The sequence below is a fragment of the Balaenoptera ricei genome, chromosome 13 (genome assembly GCF_028023285.1).
Source record: "Balaenoptera ricei isolate mBalRic1 chromosome 13, mBalRic1.hap2, whole genome shotgun sequence".
Lineage (NCBI taxonomy): Eukaryota > Metazoa > Chordata > Mammalia > Artiodactyla > Balaenopteridae > Balaenoptera > Balaenoptera ricei.
Genome location: NC_082651.1, coordinates 5,659,300 through 5,683,545, shown reverse-complemented (window position 1 = coordinate 5,683,545; position 24,246 = coordinate 5,659,300). Strand labels below are relative to the sequence as shown.

The 24,246-nt window shown below is 40.3% G+C and overlaps 1 protein-coding gene and 1 pseudogene across 2 annotated transcripts in view; both read left to right on the top strand.

Moving 5' to 3' along the window:
- The window catches only part of IL1RL2 (interleukin 1 receptor like 2), a 52,264-nt gene that overhangs the window by 5,721 nt on the left and 22,297 nt on the right, over window positions 1-24,246 (top strand). For both annotated transcript variants that reach the window (XM_059942855.1, XM_059942856.1), the window contains exons 5-6: window positions 11,368-11,527; window positions 14,615-14,686. In XM_059942855.1, the coding sequence (XP_059798838.1) occupies window positions 11,368-11,527; window positions 14,615-14,686 (232 nt within the window). The remainder of the gene's footprint in view (window positions 1-11,367; window positions 11,528-14,614; window positions 14,687-24,246) is intronic.
- On the top strand, window positions 395-1,328 carry LOC132376943 (olfactory receptor 1J4-like; annotated as a pseudogene).

The following is a 24,246-nucleotide window of genomic DNA, read 5'->3' as shown; positions in this document are numbered from 1 at the left end:
CGAAGTATCAGAAGGCATGCCCCAGAAAGTCCCCTTCCCACTCCTGATTCATATTTGCCCAGGTCCATCTAAAGTCTGTCATAGTGTCTTCACTATATTAAAAAAAGAATGAGTTCTTTCTGATTTCAGCTGAAGAGTTTGATTGATGTTTCTTTGATTGATGTTTGAATGATGTCTCCAAGTGACTGTGTCAGTGTCCAGACAAATCACACTTCACTGTTCTCACCAGACTGGATGAGGCACCAAAGTGTGAGTGCAATGCAGTGAGATTTGTCTGTGCAGTGACACAGCGACTTGGAGAAAGTATGTGACCATATGGTAGTTGCTATGCTCAGTATGTCTAAGTTCCTGACATTTCCAGTTTCTATTCATTCCCAGCAGAGATAAGAATGGCATGAGGAGGGAGGACCACAGCAGTGTGTCCGAGTTCCTCCTCCTGGGGCTCCCCACCCTTCCAGAGCAGCAGGGCGTGCTCTTTGCCCTGTTCCTGGGCATGTACCTGACCACGGTGCTGGGAAACCTGCTTGTCCTCCACTCATCAGGCTGGACTCTCGCCTCCACACCCCCATGTACTTCTTCCTCAGCCACTTGGCCCTCACCGATGTCTCCTTTTCATCTGTCACTGTCCCAGAGATACTGATGAACATGCAGATTCAATACCAATCTATCACATACGCAGGGTGCATTTCACAGGTGTATTTTTATATACTTTTCGGTTGTGTTGATAATCTCCTCCTCGCCGTGATGGCATGTGGCAGGTATGTGGCCATCTGTCACCCTCTCCACTACACCACCGTCATGATGCAGAGGCTGTGTGTGCTGCTGGTGGCTGGGTCCTGGACTCTCTGCTGTGGCAGTGCCCTTCTGCACACCCTCCTGCTGGCCCTGGTGTCCTTCTGGGCTGACAACATCATTCCCCACTTTTTCTGTAGCCTCCCCATCCTACTCAAGCTGTCCTGCTCAGACACCTCTCTTAATGAGTTGGTTATATTCACTGCAGGGGCTGCGGTTGTCATTCTTCCATTGACTGGCATCCTGATCTCTTATGACCGCACTGGGGTCTCGATCCTGGAGGTCCCTTCTACCAAAGGGACCTGCAAGGCCCTGTCCATCTGCAGCTCCCTGTGGTGTCTCTATTCTATGGAATGATTATGGCACTGTACTTTTCCTCCTCATCGGGCAGTTCCAATGACAAAGACATGATTGCCTCATCGATGGACACAGTGGTGACTCCCATGCTGAACCCCTTCATCTATAGCCTTAGGAACAGAGACATGAAATTGGCTCTGGGGATTCTTTTCAGAAACAATCAACGTTTCGCCAAGTGAGGATCAGCTAGCCATGTTCTTATTTCACCCACTGACCTTGTCAGAAAGGTCCTCTTTTTCTTTTAACAACTTTATTGGCGTATAATTTTCCTACAACGGTGTGTTAGTTTCTGCTATATAACAAAGTGAATCAGCTATATGTATACATATATCCCCATATTCCCTCCCTCTTGCGTCTCCCTCCCACCCTCCCTATCCCACCCCTCTAGGTGGTCACAAAGCATCGAGCTGATCTCCCTGTGCTATGCAGCTGCTTCCCACTAGCTATCTATTTTACATGTGGTAGTGTATATATGTCCATGCCACTCTCTCACTTTGTCCCAGCTAACCCTTCCCCCTCCCCGTATCCTCAAGTCCATTCTCTACGTCTGCGCCTTTATTCCTGTCCTGCCCCTAGGTTCTTCAGAACCTTTTTTTTTTTTTTTTTTAGATTCCGTATATATGTCTTAGCACATGGCATTTGTTTTTCTCTTTCTGACTTACTTCACTCTGTATGACAGACTCTAGGTCCATCCACCTCACTAAAAATAACTCAATTTCATTTCTTTTTATGGCTGAGTAGTATTCCTTTGCATATATGTGCCATATCTTCTTTATCCATTCATCTGTCGATGGACACTTAGATTGCTTCTATGTCCTGGCTATTGCAAATAGTGCTGCAATGAACATGTGGTACATGACTCTTTTTGAATTACGGTTTTCTCAGGGTATATGCCCAGTAGTGGGATTGCTGGGTCGTATGGTAGTTCTATTTTTAGTTTTTTAAAGAACCTCCATACTGATCTCCATAGTAGCTGTATCACTTTACATTCCCACCAACAGTGCAAGAGGATTCCCTTTTCTCCACACCCTCTCCAGCATTTATTGTTTGTAGATTTTTTGATCATGGCCATTCTGACTGGTGTGAGGTGATACCTCATTGTAGTTTTGATTTGCATTTCTCTAATAATTAGTGATGTTGAACATCCTTTCATGTGTTTGTTGGCAATCTGTATATCTTCTCTGGAGAAATGTCTATTTAAGTCTTCTGCCCATTTTTGGATTGGGTTGTTTGTTTTTTTGATACTGAGCTGCATGAGCTGCTTGTATATTTTGGAGATTAATCCTTTGTCAGCTGCTTCAGTTGCAAATATTTTCTCCCATTCTGAGGGTTGTCCCTTCATCTTTTTTATGGTTTCCTTTGCTGTGCAAAAGCTTTTAAGTTTCATTATGTCCCATTTGTTTATTTTTGTTTTTATTCCCGTTTTTCTAGGAGGTGGGTCAAAAAGGATGTTGCTGTGATTTATGTCATAGAGTGTTCTGCCTATGTTTTCCTCTAAGAGTTTGATAGTGTCTGGCCTTACATTTAGGTCTTTAATCCATTTTGAGTTTATTTTTGTATACAGTGTTAGGAAGTGTTCTAATATCTTTCTTTTACATGTAGCTGTCGAGTTTTTCCAGCACCACTTATTGAAGAGACTGTCTTTTCTCCATTGTATATTCTTGCCTCCTTTGAAAAAGATAAGGGAACCATATGTGCATGGGGTTATATCTGGGCTTTCTGTCCTGTTCCATTCATCTATATTTCTGTTTTTGTGCCAGTACCATACTGTCTTGATTACTGTAGCTTTGTAGTATAGTCTGAAGTCAGGAAGCCTGATTCCTCCAACTCCGTTTTTCTTTCTCAAAATTGCTTTGGCTATTCGGGGATTTTTGTGTTTCCATACAAATTGTGAAATTTTTTGTTCTAGTTCTGTGAAAAATGCCATTGGTAGTTTGATAGGGATTGCACTGAATCTGTAGATTGCTTTGGGTAGTATAGTTATTTTCACAATGTTGATTCTTCCAATCGAAGAACATGGTATATCTCTCCATCTGTTTGTATCATCTTTAATTTCTTTCATCAGTGTCTTATAGTTTTCTGCAGACAGGTCTTTTGTCTCCTTAGGTAGGTTTATTCCTAGGTATTTTATTCTTTTCGTTGCAATGGTAAGTGGGAGTGTTTCCTACATTTCTCTTTAAGAGTTTTCATCATTAGTGTATAGGAGTGCAAGAGATTTCTGTGCATTAATTTTGTATCCTGCTACTTTACCAAATTCATTGATTAGCTCTAGTAGTTTTCTGGTAGCATCTTTAGGATTCTCTATGTATAGTATCATGTCATCTGCAAACAGTGACAGCTTTACTTCTTCTTTTCCGATTTGGATTCCTTTTATTTCTTTTTCTTCTCTGATTGCTGTGACTAAAACTTCCAAAACTCTGTTGAATAATAGTGGTGAGAGTGGGCAACCTTGTCTTGTTCCTGATCTTAGAGGAAATTGTTTCAGTTTTTCACTATTGAGAACGATGTTGGCTGTGGGTTTGTCATATACGGCCTTTATTATACTGAGATAGGTTCCCTCTATGCCTACTTCCTGGAGAGTTTTTATTATAAATGGGTGTTGAATTTTGTCAGAAGTTTTTCCTGCATCTATTGAGGTGATCATATGGTTTTTATCCTTCAGTTTGTTAATATGGTATATCACATTGATTGATTTGCATATATTGAAGAATCTTTGTATTCCTGGGATAGAACCCACTTGATCATGGTGTATGACCCTTTTAATGTGCTAGTATTTTGTTGAGGATTTTTGCATCTATGTTCATCAGTGCTATTGGCCTGTAGTTTTCTTTTTTGTATGTGTGACATCTTTGTCTGGTTTTGGTATCAGGGTGATGGTGGCCTCATAGAATGAGTTTGGGAGAGTTCCTTCCTCTGCTATATTTTGGAAGAGTTGGAGAAGGATAGATGTTAGCTCTTCTCTAAATGTTTGATAGAATTCTCCTGTGAAGCCATCTGGTACAGGGCTTTTGTTTGTTGGAAGATTTTAAATCACAGTTTCAATTTCAGTGCTTGTGATTGGTCTGTTCATATTTTCTAGTTCTTCCTGGTTCAGTCTCAGAAAGTTGTGCTTTTCTAAGAATTTGTCCATTTCTTCCAGATTGTCCATTTTACTAGCATATAGTTACTTGTAGTAATCTTTCATGATCCTTTGTATTTCTGCAGTGTCAGTTGTTACTTGTCCTTTTTCATTTCTAATTCTATTGACTTGAGTCTTCTCCCTTTTTTTCTTGATGGGTCTGGCTAATGGTTTATCAATTTTGTTTATCTTCTCAAAGAACCAGCTTTTAGTTTTATTGATCTTTGCAACTGTTTCCTTCATTTCTTTTTCATTTATTTCTGATCTGATCTTTATGCTTATTTTCCATCTGCTAACCTTGGGTATTTTTTGTTCTTCTTTCTCTAACTGCTTTAGGTGTAAGGTTAGGTTGTTTATTTGAGGTTTTTCTTGTTTCTTGAGGTAGGATTGTATTGCTGTAAACTTCCCTCTTGGAACTGCTTTTGCTGCATCCCATAGGTTTTCGGTCATCGTGTTTTCATTGTCATTTGTTTCTAGTTATTTTTTGATTTCCTCTTTGATTTCTTCAGTGATCTCTTAGTTATTTAGTAGTGTATTGTTTAGCCTCCATGTGTTTGTATTTTTTACAGTTTTTTTCCTGTAATTGATATCTAGTCTCATAGCGTTGTGGTCGGAAAAGATATTTGATATGATTTCAATTTTCTTAAATTTACCAAGGCTTGATTTGTGACCCAAGATATGATCTATCCTGGAGAATGTTCCATGGGCACTGGAGAAGAAAGCATATTCTGTTGTTTTGGGGTGGAATGTCCTATAAATATCAATTAAGTCCATCTTGTTTAATGTGTCATTTAAAGCTGTGTTTCCTTATTTATTTTCATTTTGGATGATGTGTCCATTGGTGTAAGTGAGGTGTTAAAGTCCCCTACTATTTTTGTGTTACTGTCGATTTCCCCTTTTATGGCTGTTAGCATTTGTCTTATGTGTTGAGGTGCTTCTGTGTTGGGTGCATAAATATTTACAATTGTTATATCTTCTTCTTGGATTGACCCCTTGATCATTATGTAGTGTCCTTCTTTGTCTCTTTTAATAGTCTTTATTATAATGTCTATTTTGTCTGTTATGAGAATTGCTACTCCAGCTTTCTTTTGATTTCCATTTGCATGGAATATCTTTTTCCATCTCCTCACTTTCAGTCTGTATGTGTCCCTAGGTCTGAAGTGGGTCTCTTGTAGACAACATATATATGGGTCTTGTTTTTGTATCCATTCAGCCAGTCTATGTCTTTTGGTTGGAGCATTTAATCCATTTACACTTAAGGTAACTATCAGTGTGTGTGTCCTTATTACCATTTTCTTAATTGTTCTTGGTTTGTTTTTGTAGGTCTTTCCCTTCTCTTGTGTTTCCCGCCTAGAGAAGTTCCTTTAGGATTTGTTGTAAAGCTGGTTTGGTGGTGTTGAATTCTCTTAACTTTTGCTTGTCTGTAAAGGTTTTAATTTCTCCATCAAATCTGAATGAGATTCTTGCTGGTTAGAGTAATCTCGGTTGTAGGTTTTTCCCTTTCATCACTTTAAATATGTCCTGCCACCCCCTTCTGGTTTGCAGAGTTTCTGCTGAAAGTTCAGCTATTAACCTTATGGGGATTCCCTTGCATGTTTTTTGCTGCTTTTCCCTTGCTGCTTTTAATATTTTTTGTTTGTATATAATTTTTGATAATTTGATTAATATGTGTCTTGGCATGTTTCTCCTTGGGTTTATCCTGTATGGGGCTCTCTGTGCTTCTTGGACTTGATTGACTATTTCCTTTCCCACATTAGGGGAGTTTTCTACTATAATCTCTTCAAATATTTTGTCAGACCCTTTCTTTTTCTCTTCTTCTGGGACGCCTATAATTTGAATGTTAGTGTGTTTAATGTTGTCCCAGAGGTCTCTGAGACTGTCCTCAATTCTTTTCATTCCTTTTTCTTTATTCAACTCTGTGGTAGCTATTTCCACTATTTTATCTTCCAGGTCACTTATCTGTTCTTCTGCCTCAGTTATTCCGTTATTGATTCCTTCTAGAGAATTTTTAATTTCAATTACTGTGTTGTTCATCATTGTTTGTTTGCTCTTTAGATCTTCTAGTTCCTTGTTAAACGTTTCTTGTATTTTCTCCATTCTATTTCCAAGATTTTGGATCATTTTTACTATCATTACTCTGAATTCTTTTTCAGATAGACTGCCTATTTCCTCTTCATTTGTTTGGTCTGGTGGGTTTTTACCTTACTCCTTTATCTGCTGCATATTTCTCTGTCTTCTCATTTTATTTAACTTTTTGTGTTTGTGTCTCCTTTTCTCAGGCTGCAGGTTCATAGTTTCCATTGTTTTTGGTGTCTGCCCCCAGTGGGTGAGGTTGGTTCAGTTGATTGTGTAGGCTTCATGGTGGAGGGGACTGGTGCTTGTGTTCTGGTGGGTGGGGCTATATCTTGTCTTTCTGATGGGCAGGGCCACGTCTGGTGGTGTGTCTGTGAACTTAGTGTGATTTTAGGCAGCCTCTCTGCTAATGGGTGGGGTTGTGTTCCTGTCTTGCTAGTTGTTTGGCATGATGCATCCAGCACTGGAGCTTGCTGGCTGTTGGGTTGACCCAGGTCTTAGTGTTGAGATGGAGATCTCTGGGAGAACTCTTGCCAGTTGATATTACGTGAGGCTGGGAGGTCTATGGTGGTCCAACATCTTGAACTCGGCTCTCCCACCACAGTGGCTCAGGCCTGACACCAGGCCGGAACACCAAGACCCTGTCAGCCACACAGCTCAGAAGAAAAGTGAGACAAAAAGAAAGAAAAAAGTAAATAAATAAAAAATAATATTAAAATTAAAAAAATTAAAAATAATGAAAAAAAAGAGAGCCACCAAACCAATAAACAAATCCACCAGTGATAACAAGTGCTAAAAACTAAACTAAGATAAACATAAAAATCAGAAACAAATCAGTCACAGATAGTAAAACCCAAGTTTACAGTTGCTCCCAAAGTCCACTGCCTCAATTTTGGAATGATTTGTTGTTTATTCAGGTATTCCACAGATGCAGGGTACATCAGGTTGATTGTGGAGCTTTAATCCGCTGCTTCTGAGGCTGCTGGGAGAGATTTCCCTTTCTCTTTGTTCACACAGCTCCTGGGATTCAGTTTTGGATTGGCTCCACCTCTGTGTGTAAGTCACCCCAGGCGTCTGTTCCCGCCCAGACAAGAGGGGGTTAAAGCAGCTGCTGACTAGGGGGCTCTTGCTCATTTGGGCCGGGGGGAGGGAAGGGTATGGTAGTTATTGGAATGCAGGGTGAGCCTGCGCCGGCAGAGGCCAGCATAATGTTGCAACAGCCTGAGTCGCGCCGTGTGTTCTCCTGGGGTACTTGTCCCTGGATCACGGAACACTGGCAGTGGCGGGCTACACAGGCTCCCGGGGGGGTGGTGGTGTGGATAGTGACCTGTGCTTGCACACAGGATTGTTGGTGGCGGCAGCAGCAGCCTTAGCATCTCATGCCCATCTCTGGTGTCTGCGTTGATAGCCGCGGCTCACGCCTGTCTCTGGAGCTCGTTTAGGTGGTGCTCTGCCTTCTGTGGGCAGCTGGGGAAGGAATCCCCTCTCCTCAAACAACCCAAAACAATGGTCTCTCGCCTCTTCGGCAGCTGCAGACTTTTTCCTGGACTCCCTCCCAGCTAGCTGTGGTGCACTAGCCGCCTTCAGGCTGTGTTCACGCAGCCAACCCCAGTCCTCTCCCTGGGATCTGACCTCTGAAGCCCGAGCCTCAGCTCCCAGACCCTGCCCGTCCCGGCGGGTGAGCAGACAAGCCTCTCAGGCTGGTGAGTGCTGGTCGGCACCAGTCCTCTGTGCGGGAATCTCTCCGTTTTGCCCTCTGCACCCCTATTGCTGTGCTCTCCTCCGTGGCTCCGAAGCTTCCCCCCCACCACCCCCCGTCTCCACCAGTGAAGGGGCTTCCTAGTGTGTGGAAACTTTTCCTCCTTCACAGCTCCCTCTCCAAGGGACAGGTCCCATCCCTATTCGTTTGTCTCTGTTTTTTCTTTTCTCTTTTACCCTACCCAAGCATGTGGGGATTTTCTTGCCTTTTTGGAAGACTGAGGTCTTCTGCCAGCGTTCAGTAGTTGTTCTGTAGGAGTTGTTCCACATGTAGATGTATTTTTGATGTATTTGTGGGGAGGAAGGTGATCTCCACGTCTTACTTCTCCACCATCTTGAAGGTCCCCCCAGAATGGTATATTTTTATTTTTAAGAATTTAGAGACAGAGTAGTTCTGGATAATGACAAAATCCGGCTTGTGGCAGGGAGAATTGAAGACTCATAGGAGTAGAGGTTGTCCTTGAGAATGAAGGTGTTCCAGAGGAGAAGGTTCAGGTGTTAGAACATCCATGCTCATAGACTGTGAAGTATCCACATTTGGGAAAGCAGGAATGTCTCCTTTTTTTTTTTTCAATTCCAAATTACTTCTCAATACAATGGTTTCTGCCCCACCACCATACTGGATCTATAGTTGCTGAGTTACTACTGGCTTCCCAGCTGCCAAATCTAACATTCATTTCCAATCCTGATCTTGATCTCTTGTGGTGTCCATCACTGCTGGATGTGCCCATGAGCTGAGAGCTTCCTCTTCTCTCTCTTCTGAAACTTACTCATTCTTTATCTCCCCACTCCCTGGCTTTTCCTTAGTAATCATTACTGTGTTCTCATTCTCTGTGTTTGGGTCTTAGATTTTAGGGGTTCCCAGTTTCAGCCATGGTCATCTTCAGTTCTTGCTTTGATTGCATTCAGGTGGAAGGCTCATAGAACCATCGCACACAAATGGCTCCCAACTCTCCTTTCTCCCATCTCCAGATACTTCATCCAACAATCTAACATAGATTCCATGTAGACATTCCCATCACACAACTCACCAGATTCACCATGTCTAGAGCCACTTTTTTATCTTAATCTCAAATCTGATCATTCTTCTGTATTTTCTTTGCATTCCATCTCCTATCTAAGGACACTTTTGCATCCCTAAGCTGGGACCATACCGGTCCTGTTCCATCTCCATAGTCCAAATTTGTCACTAAGGCTGTGAATTAGAACTGCTTAAAATCACTGTTTTTTGTTCCCTCCTGGTTATCCCCAGTGTACTGCCTTAGTTCACGTTCTATTCAGCCTTAGTGTACGGAAATAACTTCTTAAATTGTTCCCTAGTCGTTAGGATTGCCCCATTTTAATCCTTTCCCACACAGCAACCAGACAGATTGTGCTCAAAGGCAACTATGCACACCTTGGTCCCTTGCACAGACAGCTTCAGGTGCTCCTCCCCTTTTCATGGTTTTCTATGATTGGGCTCCTGACTCCCTCACCAGTTTCATCTTCACCACTCTCCTATGACCACTACAGCTTAGCCAGGATGCTCTCGTCTATTTTGTACCTGTGAACCATTGTACATGCTGGGTCAGAATTGTTCTTCTTGGTGCTAGAAAGACAAAAATTTTCAAATTTTGGCTGCTAATATTACTAATTAAAATCTTATTAGTGAGATATCACCACTCATTTTTAGCTAAAAATCAAAGCCTTCTGAGTATTAAAACTGTAAAATAATGCAGCGGATTACAATAGAGACAGTTCTAGTTACTGAAAAAGGGCAGAATGGTTCTTCAGCTGTCCAGGCTAAACTTTAATATGATTAAATATTTGTATGTCTTGAATGAGTCAATCAGAAAGGGGACTGATCAAGATCAGAGCATAGAAATGGAGTCCCAGAGATTACACCCACCCAAGCCCCACCCAGGAGCGAGGTTTCCATAATCCAAACACTCACACTTTTTGTTTGTCCCTATTCTAAAGAAGGCAACATCACTCATATTATCAGCATCTGACTCTTACTAGTAATTCCCATTCTACTCAGTAAGCAATGATCTGATTATAATTTGGTTTCCCCTATAGAGTGTTTACAGAAAAAATAATATAAGACTTCTAGAAAGTTATTGTTCACATGATAAATAAATAAACAAATGTTCATTTTGGCATTATTGAGTTTCACCTTCCACAATGGATGCATTCACACTGTTCCAATGGTGGAGAGTGAGTTCTGACCATGGTTGACTCAGTGAGGAGAGAGCTCAAAACTTGAGTGATTACATCTTTATATAATTAGGGGTTGTATGTTTGTCTTCTCTATTATAAGGATTGTGAGCTTTCTGAGGAGAGGGACTGCATCTTATTCGTGCATGACCAGGGCCTCTCACAATGCTAGCAAAGAGCAAGAAAAATATTTGAATGAATAAATGGACTCAATTATCCCAGTTGTTATTTTGTAGATTGGCACTTCCTGAAGAAACGGGAAAAGGTTTGAGAAAGAGTTCAGGAGTGGGCCTCTGCGTTGGAAAAAACGATTCACATGAGAATGTGAGCTTATGACAGGACAGATGAATGGTGAGGCTTGCCCTCTGGGTGGAAACTGAGGAGAACAATGAGAAAGGCCTTCCTGAGACTAACCAGTCTTTAAGTTGGTTTTGTGTGAGGCTGTTTCCTTGTTGATGCAGTGGAAGCCTGGGTGACTTAAGAAGTGACGTGATATCTGCTCCCCTTAACCTTGCCACGTACTTTGACTATTGCTTAGGCCTCCAGATAGAAGGTTGGTGAAGAGTTATTTTGGACCTCGACAAAGTCCAACCCCTGATAGGTGGAGAAGGTGTGATTGGACCTGTAACACAGAGGACGCAGTCCTTATTCACCTGGGCTTGCAATCTTGCAAAGGGGCTTGGTGCCATTAGATGGTGGTCCATTGAGAGACATGGAGGACCTTCCTGCCTATTCACATTCTCCTACCAAACTCCTTTATGGACCAGGTCCAATCCTTCTCCATAAAGTCTTCCTTCCAGCCTACATAAGCCTCTCTTCTGTCAACTCCCAGTAGACCTCATATTTATAGCTCTCACTGTAACCTGTAGAATATTCTTTATCAGTTTTCTGGGGAGATATGTATATATCTTATATAAATATACATATGTCTTCAATTAGATTGTAAATTACCTAAGGTCTAGAGATCACATAGGTTTCTTGTCTCCCCATGGTTCATAGAACGGTGCTAACTAGGAATGTAACTGATACCCCAAAATACTCTTTGAAATGAAATATATATTTTTTAAATTTAGGACTGTAAAGAGATTGAAGGAGAACGATTTATTTCTTGGGGAAGGAAGCTTTTAGTGACGAATGTCTCAGCAAAGGATGGAGGGAACTATGCGTGTCAAGCCAGGCTCACATATGCAAAGAAGCAGCACACTGTTTTAAATAGCATTTCTGTGAAGATCAGTAAGTACACTCTTACCCATCACCTTGACTGCCTCTTGGCTTTGCGTGAGAGGTTGGCTTTGGGCAGAAGGGGTTCCTGATCTTGATTTTCCTGAGGGTTAGCAGTCCCTCAAACACGTCATTATTAGAATCAGAGGGTAGGAAGTGTGGGGCGAAAGGGCATGGGCTGTTTAGTTTTCTCATCTGAAAAAAAGGAAGACTCAAAATTCTGGGTTTATTCATGAAAATTAAATGAGATCATGTCTATGGAGTAGCACTCAGGGTGCCTGGCGAAGTATAGGTATTCAGTAAAGGGCAAACATGAATACCTCAATGATCTTACACTCTAGTCTTACGTTGGTGGCTGAGGGAATTCTTTATAAGATGGAATTTCAAAGGCAAAATGAAGAATACCTTAAGAGATCATTGAGTCCAATAATCTGTATTTTATGTCATTGCAATAAATGTTTATTTATAATCTATTATATGCCAAAAATTGTTAAAACCTATAATTAAAATTTTTTTTTAAATTCTTTCTTTTATTGAGAAGCTCTCAGCCTGGTTGTAGTGGTGCTAGAAATGTAAATAGATCATCTTAACATTATGTGGTAAGGAGAGTGTTATAGACAGTGTCCAGGGGAGCAGGAAAAAAATCAGAAGTAGCTGCATGGGTGGCAAGTAAATAAATGGTCTTGGAAGCTTTCCAAGAGGAAATGTCTTCTCAGCTGAATTTTGAAGGATGAGCAGGATTTACAGAAGTAAAGAAGAGGGAGGAGGGACAGAGAGAAGTGTCTCAGGCAAAGCATGGAAGTGTCTACCATGATAGTTTATGTTGGATCTAAAAGTAATTTTGTTAGAGCATAAAAAACTGTGAGCTGAGGAGTGGCGGGAACTGAAGTCATGGAGTTAAACAGGGGAAAGGTCAAGGGGGCTGGTTATACGCAGGTTTTACCATGAAGCGCTGAAGAACCCTTGGATGAGTGTAAATGCAGAGCCACGAGGCTGCATTTGTGATGGATGAGATCAGTCCTAAGATGGTTTGAGCAGGAGTTGAAGGGGGTCTTGAGGCCTGGAGACCACTTAGGAGGCTGCTGCAACATCTGGATGTAACTATCTGAACTTCGCTGGAAGTGAAGATGGGAAGCATGGATTTTCTCCTAAGAACAATGGGAAGCAGCCAGAGCAGTTGAGAGCAGGCGAGTAGCATGGTGTAACATGTTTCTGAGAGCTCACTGTGGCCACTGTGCACAGAACGATCCCTATAGATAAGAATGGCAGTTAGGAGGCAGGTGCAGAAATGCAGGTGAGACATCAGGTAGGCACAGTCATCATGGTAGCACTGAAGATGGAGAGAGGTGGATGGACTCCAGGCATTCTAGGAGGTAAAATCCACAGGTCTTAGTGTCAGATTGAATGTGGGGTGAGGGATGTGGCAAGGTCCAGGAAGCTAGGCCTTTTGGATGGTGATACTATTCAAGAAAAAAATGTAACTCTGGAGGAAAACTGGATTTAAGAGTGAGATCATGAGTTTGGTCATGGGTGAGCTGAGTATTTGGTGACTTGAGATGTCAAGTAGGTCATGGCCTATATGGGTCTGGAGCTTAGAGTTACACCTTGCAAAGTCATTGAACTTTAGATGGTAATTGAAGAGGTGGATGTGAATGAAAGTGCCTAGGGAAAGAGTAGAGAGTAGAAAATAGGGTTTAGGTGTAAAGAAAGAGGCACAGACTGAGAAATGCTAAGAGGTAAAATTAGTTTCGCTGGGTGATGGTCATATGAAGAGGGTGGGAGAAAAGCTGTTGCTTAGAATGACATCTAGATTTTCTATGTGTGTGATTGAGTGGGAGATGGTATATTAACTGGCTGGTGATGACTTCTGTTTGGGACATGCAATATGTCCTCTACATAAGAACAAGTTCCATCCCAAGAGCATGTTTGTAGGTCCAACAAAGTTAGCTTAGGTACCCAACTAACACAATCGGCTATATAGTACTGTACTGTAATAGGTTTATAATAATTTTCACAAAAATAATACATAAAAAACAAACACTCAAAATAAAGAAAACATTTTTAATCTTACAGTACAGTACCTTGAAAAGTACAGTTGTACAGTATGAGAGCTGGCATACAGGCGCTGGCATCGAGTGAACAGGCAAGTACCAGCTACATCACCGCTGCTTTTACACTTGCTTCTGGACATCCTGGGCTTGAAATAAAGATACTGTACTCTATACAGTACTGTACAGTAAAGTACACAAAAGCACAACCACTTGTAGAGGATGCACACATGTGACAATGTACGCCAGACACATGAACTAACTTATGTGGACACACAAGCGCAAGTTAGCATCTTTGAAAGTTCACAACTTGAAGGTTTGTATGCAGAGGACTTACTGTACTGAATTTGAATTGTTTGTAGAATGTGCAAATATTATTGCCATCATGAAGGACATATGTTTTTGCATTTTTATAGCTTCCCTCGTATAACTTTTTCACCTCACACCCCAAATAGAGAGGAGGAATGTGGGATCCAGAGGGTGATTGCTAAATATTGGTAGACAAATTGGGGAGGGAAGGCATGGAGAAAGACAAAGGGGTGGGGAGTCAATACAAGGAAGGCAGTTATAAAGTGAGGGAGAGGGATGAAAAAGCTGAAGAATAAGGAAGGTCTGAGAAGAATATGGAATAGCAGGGTTGGAGGATGGAGGAGTGGAACCGAAGACAGACCATTAGGGTCACTGTTTCTTTCTGTCTAGGACCCAGGCCAGAACTTTGCTTATCACCACTGCTTAATATGTGTACTGGATGACTAGGCAATGAGAATTTATTACACAATCTCATCAGTTTATATTTATGTCAAATATATAATGGTGATGTGAACTCTCTTAGTAGCCCAGCTTTTAGTTTTTCCCCTTAGCAATTCAATTATTTCTGGTTGAAAAATATGCATTTATGGAGCGATATTTTGTCACATCATGAGTTTTGTTTTTTCTTGACCAATGTTTATTGAAGGTCTGCTCAGTACCATGTTTTCTTTATGTTATTATTGCATTCAAATAGTTGAGAATGTTTCTAATACAATTTCATCTGGGTATGATTTCTTATCAGGAAAAGTAGGAAATGGAAGAAGAATCCCTAAGATCATTTATCCAAAAAATAATTCAATTGAAGTAAACCTTGGTGAGTAAACTTATTGAAGCCTCTGAAATCACTAAGGGCAGGAATCAGTAAGTCCACACATCCTTGTGAATGTTTTTGAATTTTAAGAATGAAGATAAATACCATACAGGTGTATCCAGTTTCCAGCTTTGTATATACCTGAGTTCATCAGGAGAGGTATCAAAATAAAAAATCACAGAGCACAAGGCTGGGGAGATTGTGCTATGAAAGGTCTGGCTGCAATCACTATGGGTCTAAAAGATTACTGTAAATCTGTTCACGCAAAGACAAATTCTTCCTGAAAGACATGATATGTAATATCAAACTACTGTTAAGTAATATTGATCAAGAGTTCTGGGTTATATTATCTCACACTAGGAAGGATATGAAAGGAGTAGAGGAAGTTGCCATGTTATTTTCCTTATTTTACATAGGAAGGGATCAATAAACACTGCCTCAGTTTGTGATCTAAGTGGAGAAAAAGGGACTCAAATACTTTTTTAAAATTTAAAGGTAATCACTAGTAAGGTAAAAATGTGTTGAGTACCTTCTAAAGAAAAAATAAATTAAACAAAGTTTTTATTAAAAGACAGATGCTTGGGACTTCCCTGGTGGCACAGTGGTTAAGAATCCTCCTGCCAATGCAGGGGACACAGGTTCAATCCCTGGTCTGGGAAGATCCCACATGCCATGTCCCAACTAAGCCAGTGTGCCACATCTACTGAGCCTGAGCTCTAGAGCCTGTGAGCCACAACTACTGAGCCCACACGGTACAACTACTGAAACCCACCCGCCTAGAGCCCATGCTCCACAACAAGAGAAGTCACTGCAATGAGAAGCCCATGCACCACAATGAAAAGTAGCCCCCACTTGCCGCAACTAGAGAAAGCCTGCGTGCAGCAACAAAGAACCAACACAACCAAAAAATAAAAAAATTAAAAAAAAAAAAAGATGTTCAGGTTGAGTCAAATATTAAAATCCAATTATATGCTCTCCTCAAAATACACAGATCTAAAAATACATGTCCTAGAAGATTAAAAATCAGTGCATAAGCAAGATATGCATAAGATTTGCATACAATAGCAATAAAAAGAAATCAGATTCGCAATATTAATCTTTCAATCTGAAAATATATCTTTCAATGCAAAAAATTAAATGACAAATTGAATCGTTTTATACTAATAAAAATTATCCCTCCCCAAATAAAAATGTTTATGTGTCAAATAGCCATGCATCAAAATAAAATATATAAAGCTAAACTCTCAGAAATACAAGCACAATACAACAAGACAGTACAATAGTTTCAGTTATAGTGGGAGATTTTAACATATTCTGGCTTTGACAAATTTGCTAGTCAAATAAGGATCTAAAATACTCTAGTAATATATTAAGAATAATGTATTTAATGGATAGCATTCATAAACATCTATGAAAAACTCAGAGTCCCAAAAGAGGAAATTATACAGACCACGTGGTATAATCCCCATGTAGGTAATCTAGAAATTTATAGCTAAAATCAAAACAATGATAAACCCAACAAAAAATAAATCCACTAATTAAAAAAATTAAGCAACAACAAATTTAGCTTCTAATTATTTACTTTCTTGGTTAGATTAAGCCAAAGCCATTGGTACAGAATATTTAGAAAATAATGGCAGAGAGAAGATATCAAACTTCATGGAATGTGACCAACAGTGAGTTCTAAAGAAGCATGTATCTTTAAATATCATTATTATTAATAATAAGTGTAGAAAACATTAAAATCTATAATCTAACCCTTTAACTCTATAAAAAAGAGCAACTAAACAACTCCATGGAAGGAAATAAAAAAGATAGGCATAAAAAATTATAAAGTTATTATAAGGAAAACAACCAACAAATAGAATTGATAAATTACAAAGTTGGTTCTGGGATAGAAGGGTTGGGGCGGGGGTGGGGTGGAATAGAAAAAGAAGATAGAGGAAACTCCAGCAAATCTAATCCCCCCAATGCAGAGAAACTCAAACATTAAAGACAGAAATGAGAAAGCTTACAAAGCAACACATGGAAAGGAGATGAAATCTACTCAATACTTAAAAGGCTCTGGACCCACATGTTTCAAGGAGAGTTCTTTAGTTCTTTTGAACTTTCAAAGAAATAATAATGCCTATAATAAGAGATAGTTGTCTACATATCACTCACCATGTGAATACCCTAGTGGATTTCATAAACACCTAGAAAGGATAAATATACCTGTTATTAACTCTCTTAATTAACTTTGTTCCCCTCTCCTGTCTTTGAAAATTCTAGCCATTGTGTTTAGATAATTAGAAAGAAAATGATAAGTCATAGAGAGGAAGATAATCATATAACTATTAAATAAATTTAAAATCTTCCCACAAACAAAATTCCAGATTCAGTTGGTTTTACTGGTGAATTCTACAAAACATTTAATAAAGAGATAACATCAATTTTCAACAAATTGTTTCAGAGAGAAGTAAAAGAGGAAATAGTCCTTATCTCATTTTATAAGGTCAGGAAAACCTTGACACCCAAACCCAACAAGGATATTACTAATTTTTTTAAAATTTATTTTTGGTTGCATTGGGTCTTCATTGCTGTGCACGGACTTTCTCTAGTTGTGGCGAGCTGGGGCTATTCTTCACTGTGGTGCACGGGCTTCTCATTGTGGTGGCTTCTCTTGTTGTGGAGCATGAGCTCTAGGCGTGCAGGGTTCAGTAGTTGTAGCGCACGGGCTCAGTAGTTGTGGCTCACGGGCTGTAGAGCGCAGGCTCAGTAGTTGTGGTGCACGGGCTTAGTTTCTCTGTGGCGTGTGGGATCTTCCTGGACCAGGGATCGAACCTGTGTTCCCTGCATTGGCAGGTGGATTCTCAACCACTGTGCTACCTGGGAAGTCCAGAACATTATTACAAAGGAAAATTTCAGGCCAAATCTCATTCATAAACACAGATGAAAAATGTAAAGCAAATTGCTAGCAAATTTATTTTAACAACATACATAAAGGACTAAACTGGGGTTATACGGAGCAATACAAAGTTGTTTCATATTAGATAATTCACACTTTTATTTTGCATAAACAAACTAAAGGAGAAAAATAATACACTTACCTTATAGACACAGAAAAGTCATTTAGAAAACTTGAACTGGGAATTCATTATTAAAAAAAAATAAACTCTTTTATTAAGAATAGAAGGGAATGTCCTTAATCCGATTTTTTAAAATCTATTTTTAAAAGCCTATAGGAACAACACACTCAAAACTGACTTATTGAACACTTTTTCTTTGTTTGGAGGAAGAAGACAGTCAAAATCTTAACAGATTTTGGTTTATGTAGAATTTGATACATTGATTATGACATTGGTATGAAAACTCAAAGATTGAATAATAGTTAAGACACTTTTAAGTTACTTGCTGAAACAACCGGCCTGCGGTCCCCAGGACTGTCACGGCTTCGGCCGCCGGGGCCCTTCCAGAGCCGGCAGCCTCAGTGAGGCCGCCCTCCCCTCGGGCTCCGGGGCACTTCAGTGATGGCGGAGGGAAGAGACCCCGAGCCGGGAGTTACAGCTCTGCGGAAACGTGGGCTCAGTTCTGGGCGAGGAGGTGGGACCGCTCAAGACACTTTTAATGAAGAAGAACTGAATGGGAGGATGAGTGACACCAGATTTCAAGATTTGCTTTAAAAAGATTTGCTAAAAAGACAATCTAGTCCTGGTATGAGGATCGACGGTAGAACAGAACTGAAGGCCCAGAAATAGATCCATGCATGCAAAGCACTTGGTTTTGACAAATCTGACACTACAGAGTAATAGGGAAAGTGCAGTCTTCTCAATAAATGGCCCTAGACAACTGGATGTAATATAGAATAAAACAAAACTTGCCCCCTTTCTCGTGCCTTTTCTAAAAATAATTTCAAGTGAATTGTAGACCTACCTATGAAAGTCAAAACCATACATTTCTAGAAAAATACCTTTATGATTTGGGGTAAGGAAAGGTTAAAAAAAACGAAGAACATACAAATTACTAGTCTTGAAGGAAAAAATTGGTAAGTGAGGCTACATTAGAAATAAGAACTTCTGTTTATTCAGAGAGTGGAAAGACAAGCCACTGAGTAGAAGAAGATACTTGAAGTAAGTGAGCAAAGGTCTCGTAGGCAGGATCTAGGCCAAGCTCCTCCAAAATAATGAGGAGAAGGCCACCTGGTGGGAGGACAGACAAACCACTTGGACAGACAGCTCAAGTAGAGGATATCAACACAGCCAATAAAAAGGTTAAAAAGGTGCTCGACCAGGTGCAATCTAGGGAGATGTAACTTAAGTTCACTAGGTGATATCAGGACACATACATAAAGATGGCTAAAGTAAATAGACTGACGATCCCAGGCATCGGAGTCTGTGCAGTAACAGGAACTCTCACACTGCTGGTGGAAGCGTCAGGTGGTACAACTATTAGAAAACAGCTTGGCATGTCATTTCAAGTTGGAGCTAGGCATAATGTATAATCTCCCAATTTTACTGGTAGATAATTCTGTATACTCATCGTGTACATGGGTGTGTATACATGAGGTATATACACATGTGACCTGGGAGACATATGCAGAAGAGAAGAGAGTTCAAATAGGCCATAGGCATAGGAGGTAAATAATAGAAACCATGTCAGTGCGTATATAGCAACAGTAAGAGAAATGAGTAAGAACTAGTATGTTGGAGACCTTCAAGATGGTGGCGGCATAAGATGTGGAGATCACCTTCCCCCCCACAAATACATCAAAAATACATCTCCGTGTGGAACAACTGCTACAGAGCACCTACTGAACGCTGGCAGAAGACCTCAGACTTCCAAAAAGGCAAGAAAATCCCCACGTACATGGGTAGGGCAAAAGAAAAAGGGAAAAAACAGAGACAAGAGAATAGGGATGGGACCTGCACCTCTGGGAGGGAGCTGTGAGGGAGGAAAAGTTTCCACACACTAGGAAGCCCCCTCAGTGGCGGGGATGGGGTGGGGAGCTTTGGAGCCACAGAGGAGAGCGCAGCAACAGGGGTGCAGAGGGCAAAGCAGAGAGATTCCTGCACAGAGGATCGGTGCCGACCAGCACTCACCAGCCTGAGACACTTGTCTGCTCACCCGCCAGGGCGGGTGGGGGCTGGGAGCTGAGGCTCGGGCTTCAAAGGTCAGATCTCCAGGGAGAGGACTGGGGTTGGCTGTGTGAAGACAGCCTGAAGTGGGTTAGTGCGCCACGGCTAGCCAGGAGGGAGTCCAGGAAAGAGTCTGGACCTGCCGGAGAGGCAAGAGACCATTGTTTCGGGGTGCATGAGGAGAGGGGCTTCCTGCTCTGTGAGCCTGCAGACAGCAAAGCACTGCCTAAGCAAGCTCCAGAGATGGGCATGAGCTGCAGCTATCATGTTGGACACCAGAGGCGGACACAGACCGCTACCTCTGCTGCCACTGCCATCAAGAGTCCTGTGTGCAAGCACAGGTCACTACCCACACACTCACAGGAGCCTATGCAGCACGCCACTGCCAGGCTCCTGTGATCCAGGGTCAACTTCCCCAGGATAACACACGGCGCACCTCAGGCTGTTGCAACATCACGCTGCCCTCTGCCACCGCAGGCATTCCCGGCAACCCAATTGTGACTACTATACCCCTCCCTCTCCCGGGCCTGAGTGAGCAAGAGAGCCCTAATCAGCCGCTGCTTTAATCCTGTCCTGTCTGGGCAGGGAACAGATGCCTGAGGGTGACCTACACGCAGAGGCAGGGCCAAAACCAAAGCTGAACCCCAGGAGCTGTGCGAACAAAGAAGAGAAAGGAAATCTCACTCTGCAGCCTCAGGAGCAGTGGACTAAATCCCCACAATCGGCTTGGTAAACCCTGCATGTATGGAATACCTGAATAGACAACGAGTGTTCCCAAAATTGAGGTGGGGGACATTGGGGGCAACTGTGGACTCAGGGTTTGCTTTCTGCATTTGATTTGTTTTTGGTTTTATGTTTACCTTAGTTTAGTTTTTAGTGTTTGTTTTCACCTGTGGGTTTGTTTATTGGTTTGGTTGCTCTCTTTTTTTTCTCTCTCTCTTTTTCTGAGTGTCTGTGTGTATGTTTCTTTGTGTGATTTTGTCTGTTTAGTTTTGCTCTTACCATTTGTCTTGGGGCTCTGTCTGTTCGGGGTTTTTTTTGTTTTTTTTTCTTTTTGTGAGTGTGTGTGTGTGTGTGTGTGTGTGTGTATGTTTCTGTGATTTTGTCTGTTTAGTTTTGCTTTTATCATTTGTTTTGGGGTTCTGTCTGTTCTTTTTTTTTTTTTTTTTTTTTTTTTTTTTTTTTTTTTGATTTTTAGCTGAAGCATTTCAGTTTATTTCACTGAATAAGGTATTTTACATTTGTTGATAACTCTCTACTTTGTTCCAAGTTACTTATGTGGCTTACAAAAATACATATAAGATAAAAAAAAAGGATCAATGGAGACAAAAAAAGAGCATGTTAAAATGTAACTATAATACAGTTGACCCTTGAACAACACAGGCTTGAACTGGGCAGGTCCACTTATACACAGATTTTTTTTCAATAAATCCACACTAAAGTACTGATACTACATGATCTGCAAGCAGTTGAACAGTTGGCTCTCAGATGCAGAACTGTGGATACAGAGGGCCTACTATTTAAGGTTTCCGACTTTCAGCTGCATGGGGTTCAGCGCCCCTAACCCCCGTGTTGTTCGAGTCAACTGTACTCAAAACACATACTGTGAGCACCTCTAAGGTGGGTTAGTGAGAACTGAACTTGGCGCCTAGGTTCAGTTCTCTTTCCTCATCACTGCTTTCCAATCCAGAGAGCTCTAATGCTGCTCTGTGTGGGAAGGATTAGAGTTCTCCAATCTTGCTTTCCCTGTAAAATGCACTATAATGTATCAAATATCTGTCATTAACTGCAGTTTTGAAGTATCAAATAATTCAACCTATTCTAGCATTCACTAGTCAGAAACCAGCATGAAAGTTATGAATAGATAAAAAGTTGACACACACCTTAAGCCTGAGAAAAAACTGGGTAAGTCCTCAATTGCGCCGAGAAACACCATACAAAAGGACTGACAGCTTTGACTGTTCTTATAGCATAGTAGCATGAGCTGAAGAAACGTTCTACTAACAATGTCTCCTTCTGGAAGAATGTGTAAAGAGTAAATTACTTCTTGATATTTAATTCTCTCATAGCAGGTCCTTATTTTACCCAAAAGGCAAAACTTAAATATTCTTGGAATAAAAGCTTTTCTATAAAAGAGAGCAGATAGAGATGTTTCACTAACTCCACCTATGAATGTCATTGTGAGTTTTATTACTAGGCTGCTTATTCCAAGCAGTAAACACAAAATAGGAGATTTCTTATTTACTGAAATCCCAAGAAAGCAGTATGCTACAAAATAGACGTCCCGTGAATAATGACATAAAGGAAGCAATAACCCACCAAGAGGCATTAATAGAAATGACCAACACTCCTTGGGTGTCGTGAGTTGCTTTAGCCAAGATGCATATTTCTGCCACTGGAGACAAGATAGGCTGGGCCACGTTACCTCCTGGCCAAATTAAAATTATATTAATACTATTTCACTGGAACACAACATTGAATCTGGATAAAATCTATTTTTCCTCCTGTTTCAGTTGCTAAAGAAGGAAAATAGCTCTCCTGCTTCTACCTTTAACCCAAACTTTCCAAGTAGTCTATCTTTTAAGTCCTTTTTATAGCTTCATTTAGTTCTTTGGTCATATACTAACACACACATGCTCCAGGAACACATATAACATTTCTTTGGTTTCAACTGTGACTGTTATACTGGCAACAAGATCTCTGTATCCCAGCTTCACCAATTTTCTGGACTTGAATGTGCAACTGACAAAAGGGCACCATCTCCCCCCTACACACACATCTCCACATAATAATTACAATATTGCTCACGTATCTTTGATCATATTACTTTAAAATTTTTGAATGTTAGCAAACTTTATATTTTCTAAATGTTTTAAATTTTCTTTAAATAACCAAATGTTGAAAACTTTACAAAAATGTTAAATGATTGAGGTTATTTTCCTTTTTTTCCTCCTCAGAGGGTCTAAGCATGAGTGGATCCTTTGTAGACACCCCTATTTTTATCCCAAGGGGCATGTGATTAATCCTCTCTAAAATCAACTTTTTCCAAAGAGAAATCCCTATATATAAATAGGGCCAGGCTATGTTAATTTATGTGATGGTCGTGTTAGTTTTCAAAATATTTTTAGTCATAAATAAAGGGGAGATGTAAAATTTTGTGATTTGCTTGGTGAATCTTAATTGCGAAACTTCTTCTTCTTTCGAAACTTCTTTCCTGCTGCATTTGCTGCCTTTTCAGCAAAAAAAAAAAAAAAAAATCCTCAATAAAATACAAGCAAACAGAATCCAACAGCACATTAAAAGTATCACCATGGCCAAGTGTGGTTTATCCCAGGAATGCAAGGATTTGCAATATATGCAAATCAATCAATGTGATACACCATATTAACAAATTGAAGGATAAAAACCATATGATAATCTCAATAGTTGCAGAAAAAGCTTTTGACAAAATTCAACACCCATTTATGACAAAAACTCTCCAGAAAGTGGACATAGAGGGAACCTACCTCAACATAATAAAGGCCATATATGACAAACCCACAGCCAACATTGTTCTCAATGGTGAAAAACTGAAACCATTTCCTCTAAGATCAGGAACAAGACAAGGTTGCCCACTCTCACCACTATTATTCAACAGAGTTTTGGAAGTTTTAACCATGGCAATCAGAGAAGAAAAAGAAATAAAAGGAATCCAAATCAAAAAAGAAGAAGTAAAACTGTCACTGTTTGCAGATTACATGATATTATACATAGAGAATCCTAAAGATGCTACCAGAAAACTACTAGAGCTCATCAATGAGTTTGGTAAAGTTGCAGGATACAAAATTAATGCACAGAAATCTCTTGCATTCCTATACACTAAAAATGAAAAATCTTAAAGAGAAATTAAGAAAACACTCTCATTCACCACTGCAACAAAAAGAATAAAATACCTAGGAATAAACCTACCTAAGGAGACAAAAGATCTGTATGCAGAAAACTACAACACTGATGAAAGAAATTAAAGATGATACAAACAGATGGAGAGATATACCGTGTTCTTGGATTGGAAGAAATAATATTGTGAAAATGACTCTATTACCCAAAGCAATCTACAGATTTAGTGTAATCCCTATCAAACTACCAATGGCATTTTTCACAGAACTAGAAAAAAAAAAATTTCACAGTTTGTATGGAAACAAAAATGACCCCAAATAGCCAAAGCAATCTTGAGAAAGAAAAACGGAGCCAGAGGAATCAGGCTCCCTGACTTCAGACTATACTACAAAGTTACAGTAATCAAGACAGTACGGTACTGGCACAAAAACAGAAATATAGATCAATGGTACAAGATAGAATGCCCAGAGGTAAACCCACACACATATGGTTACCTTATCTTTGTCAAAGGAGGGAAGAATATACAATGGAGAAAAGACAGCCTCTTCAATAAGTGGTGCTGGGAAAACTGGA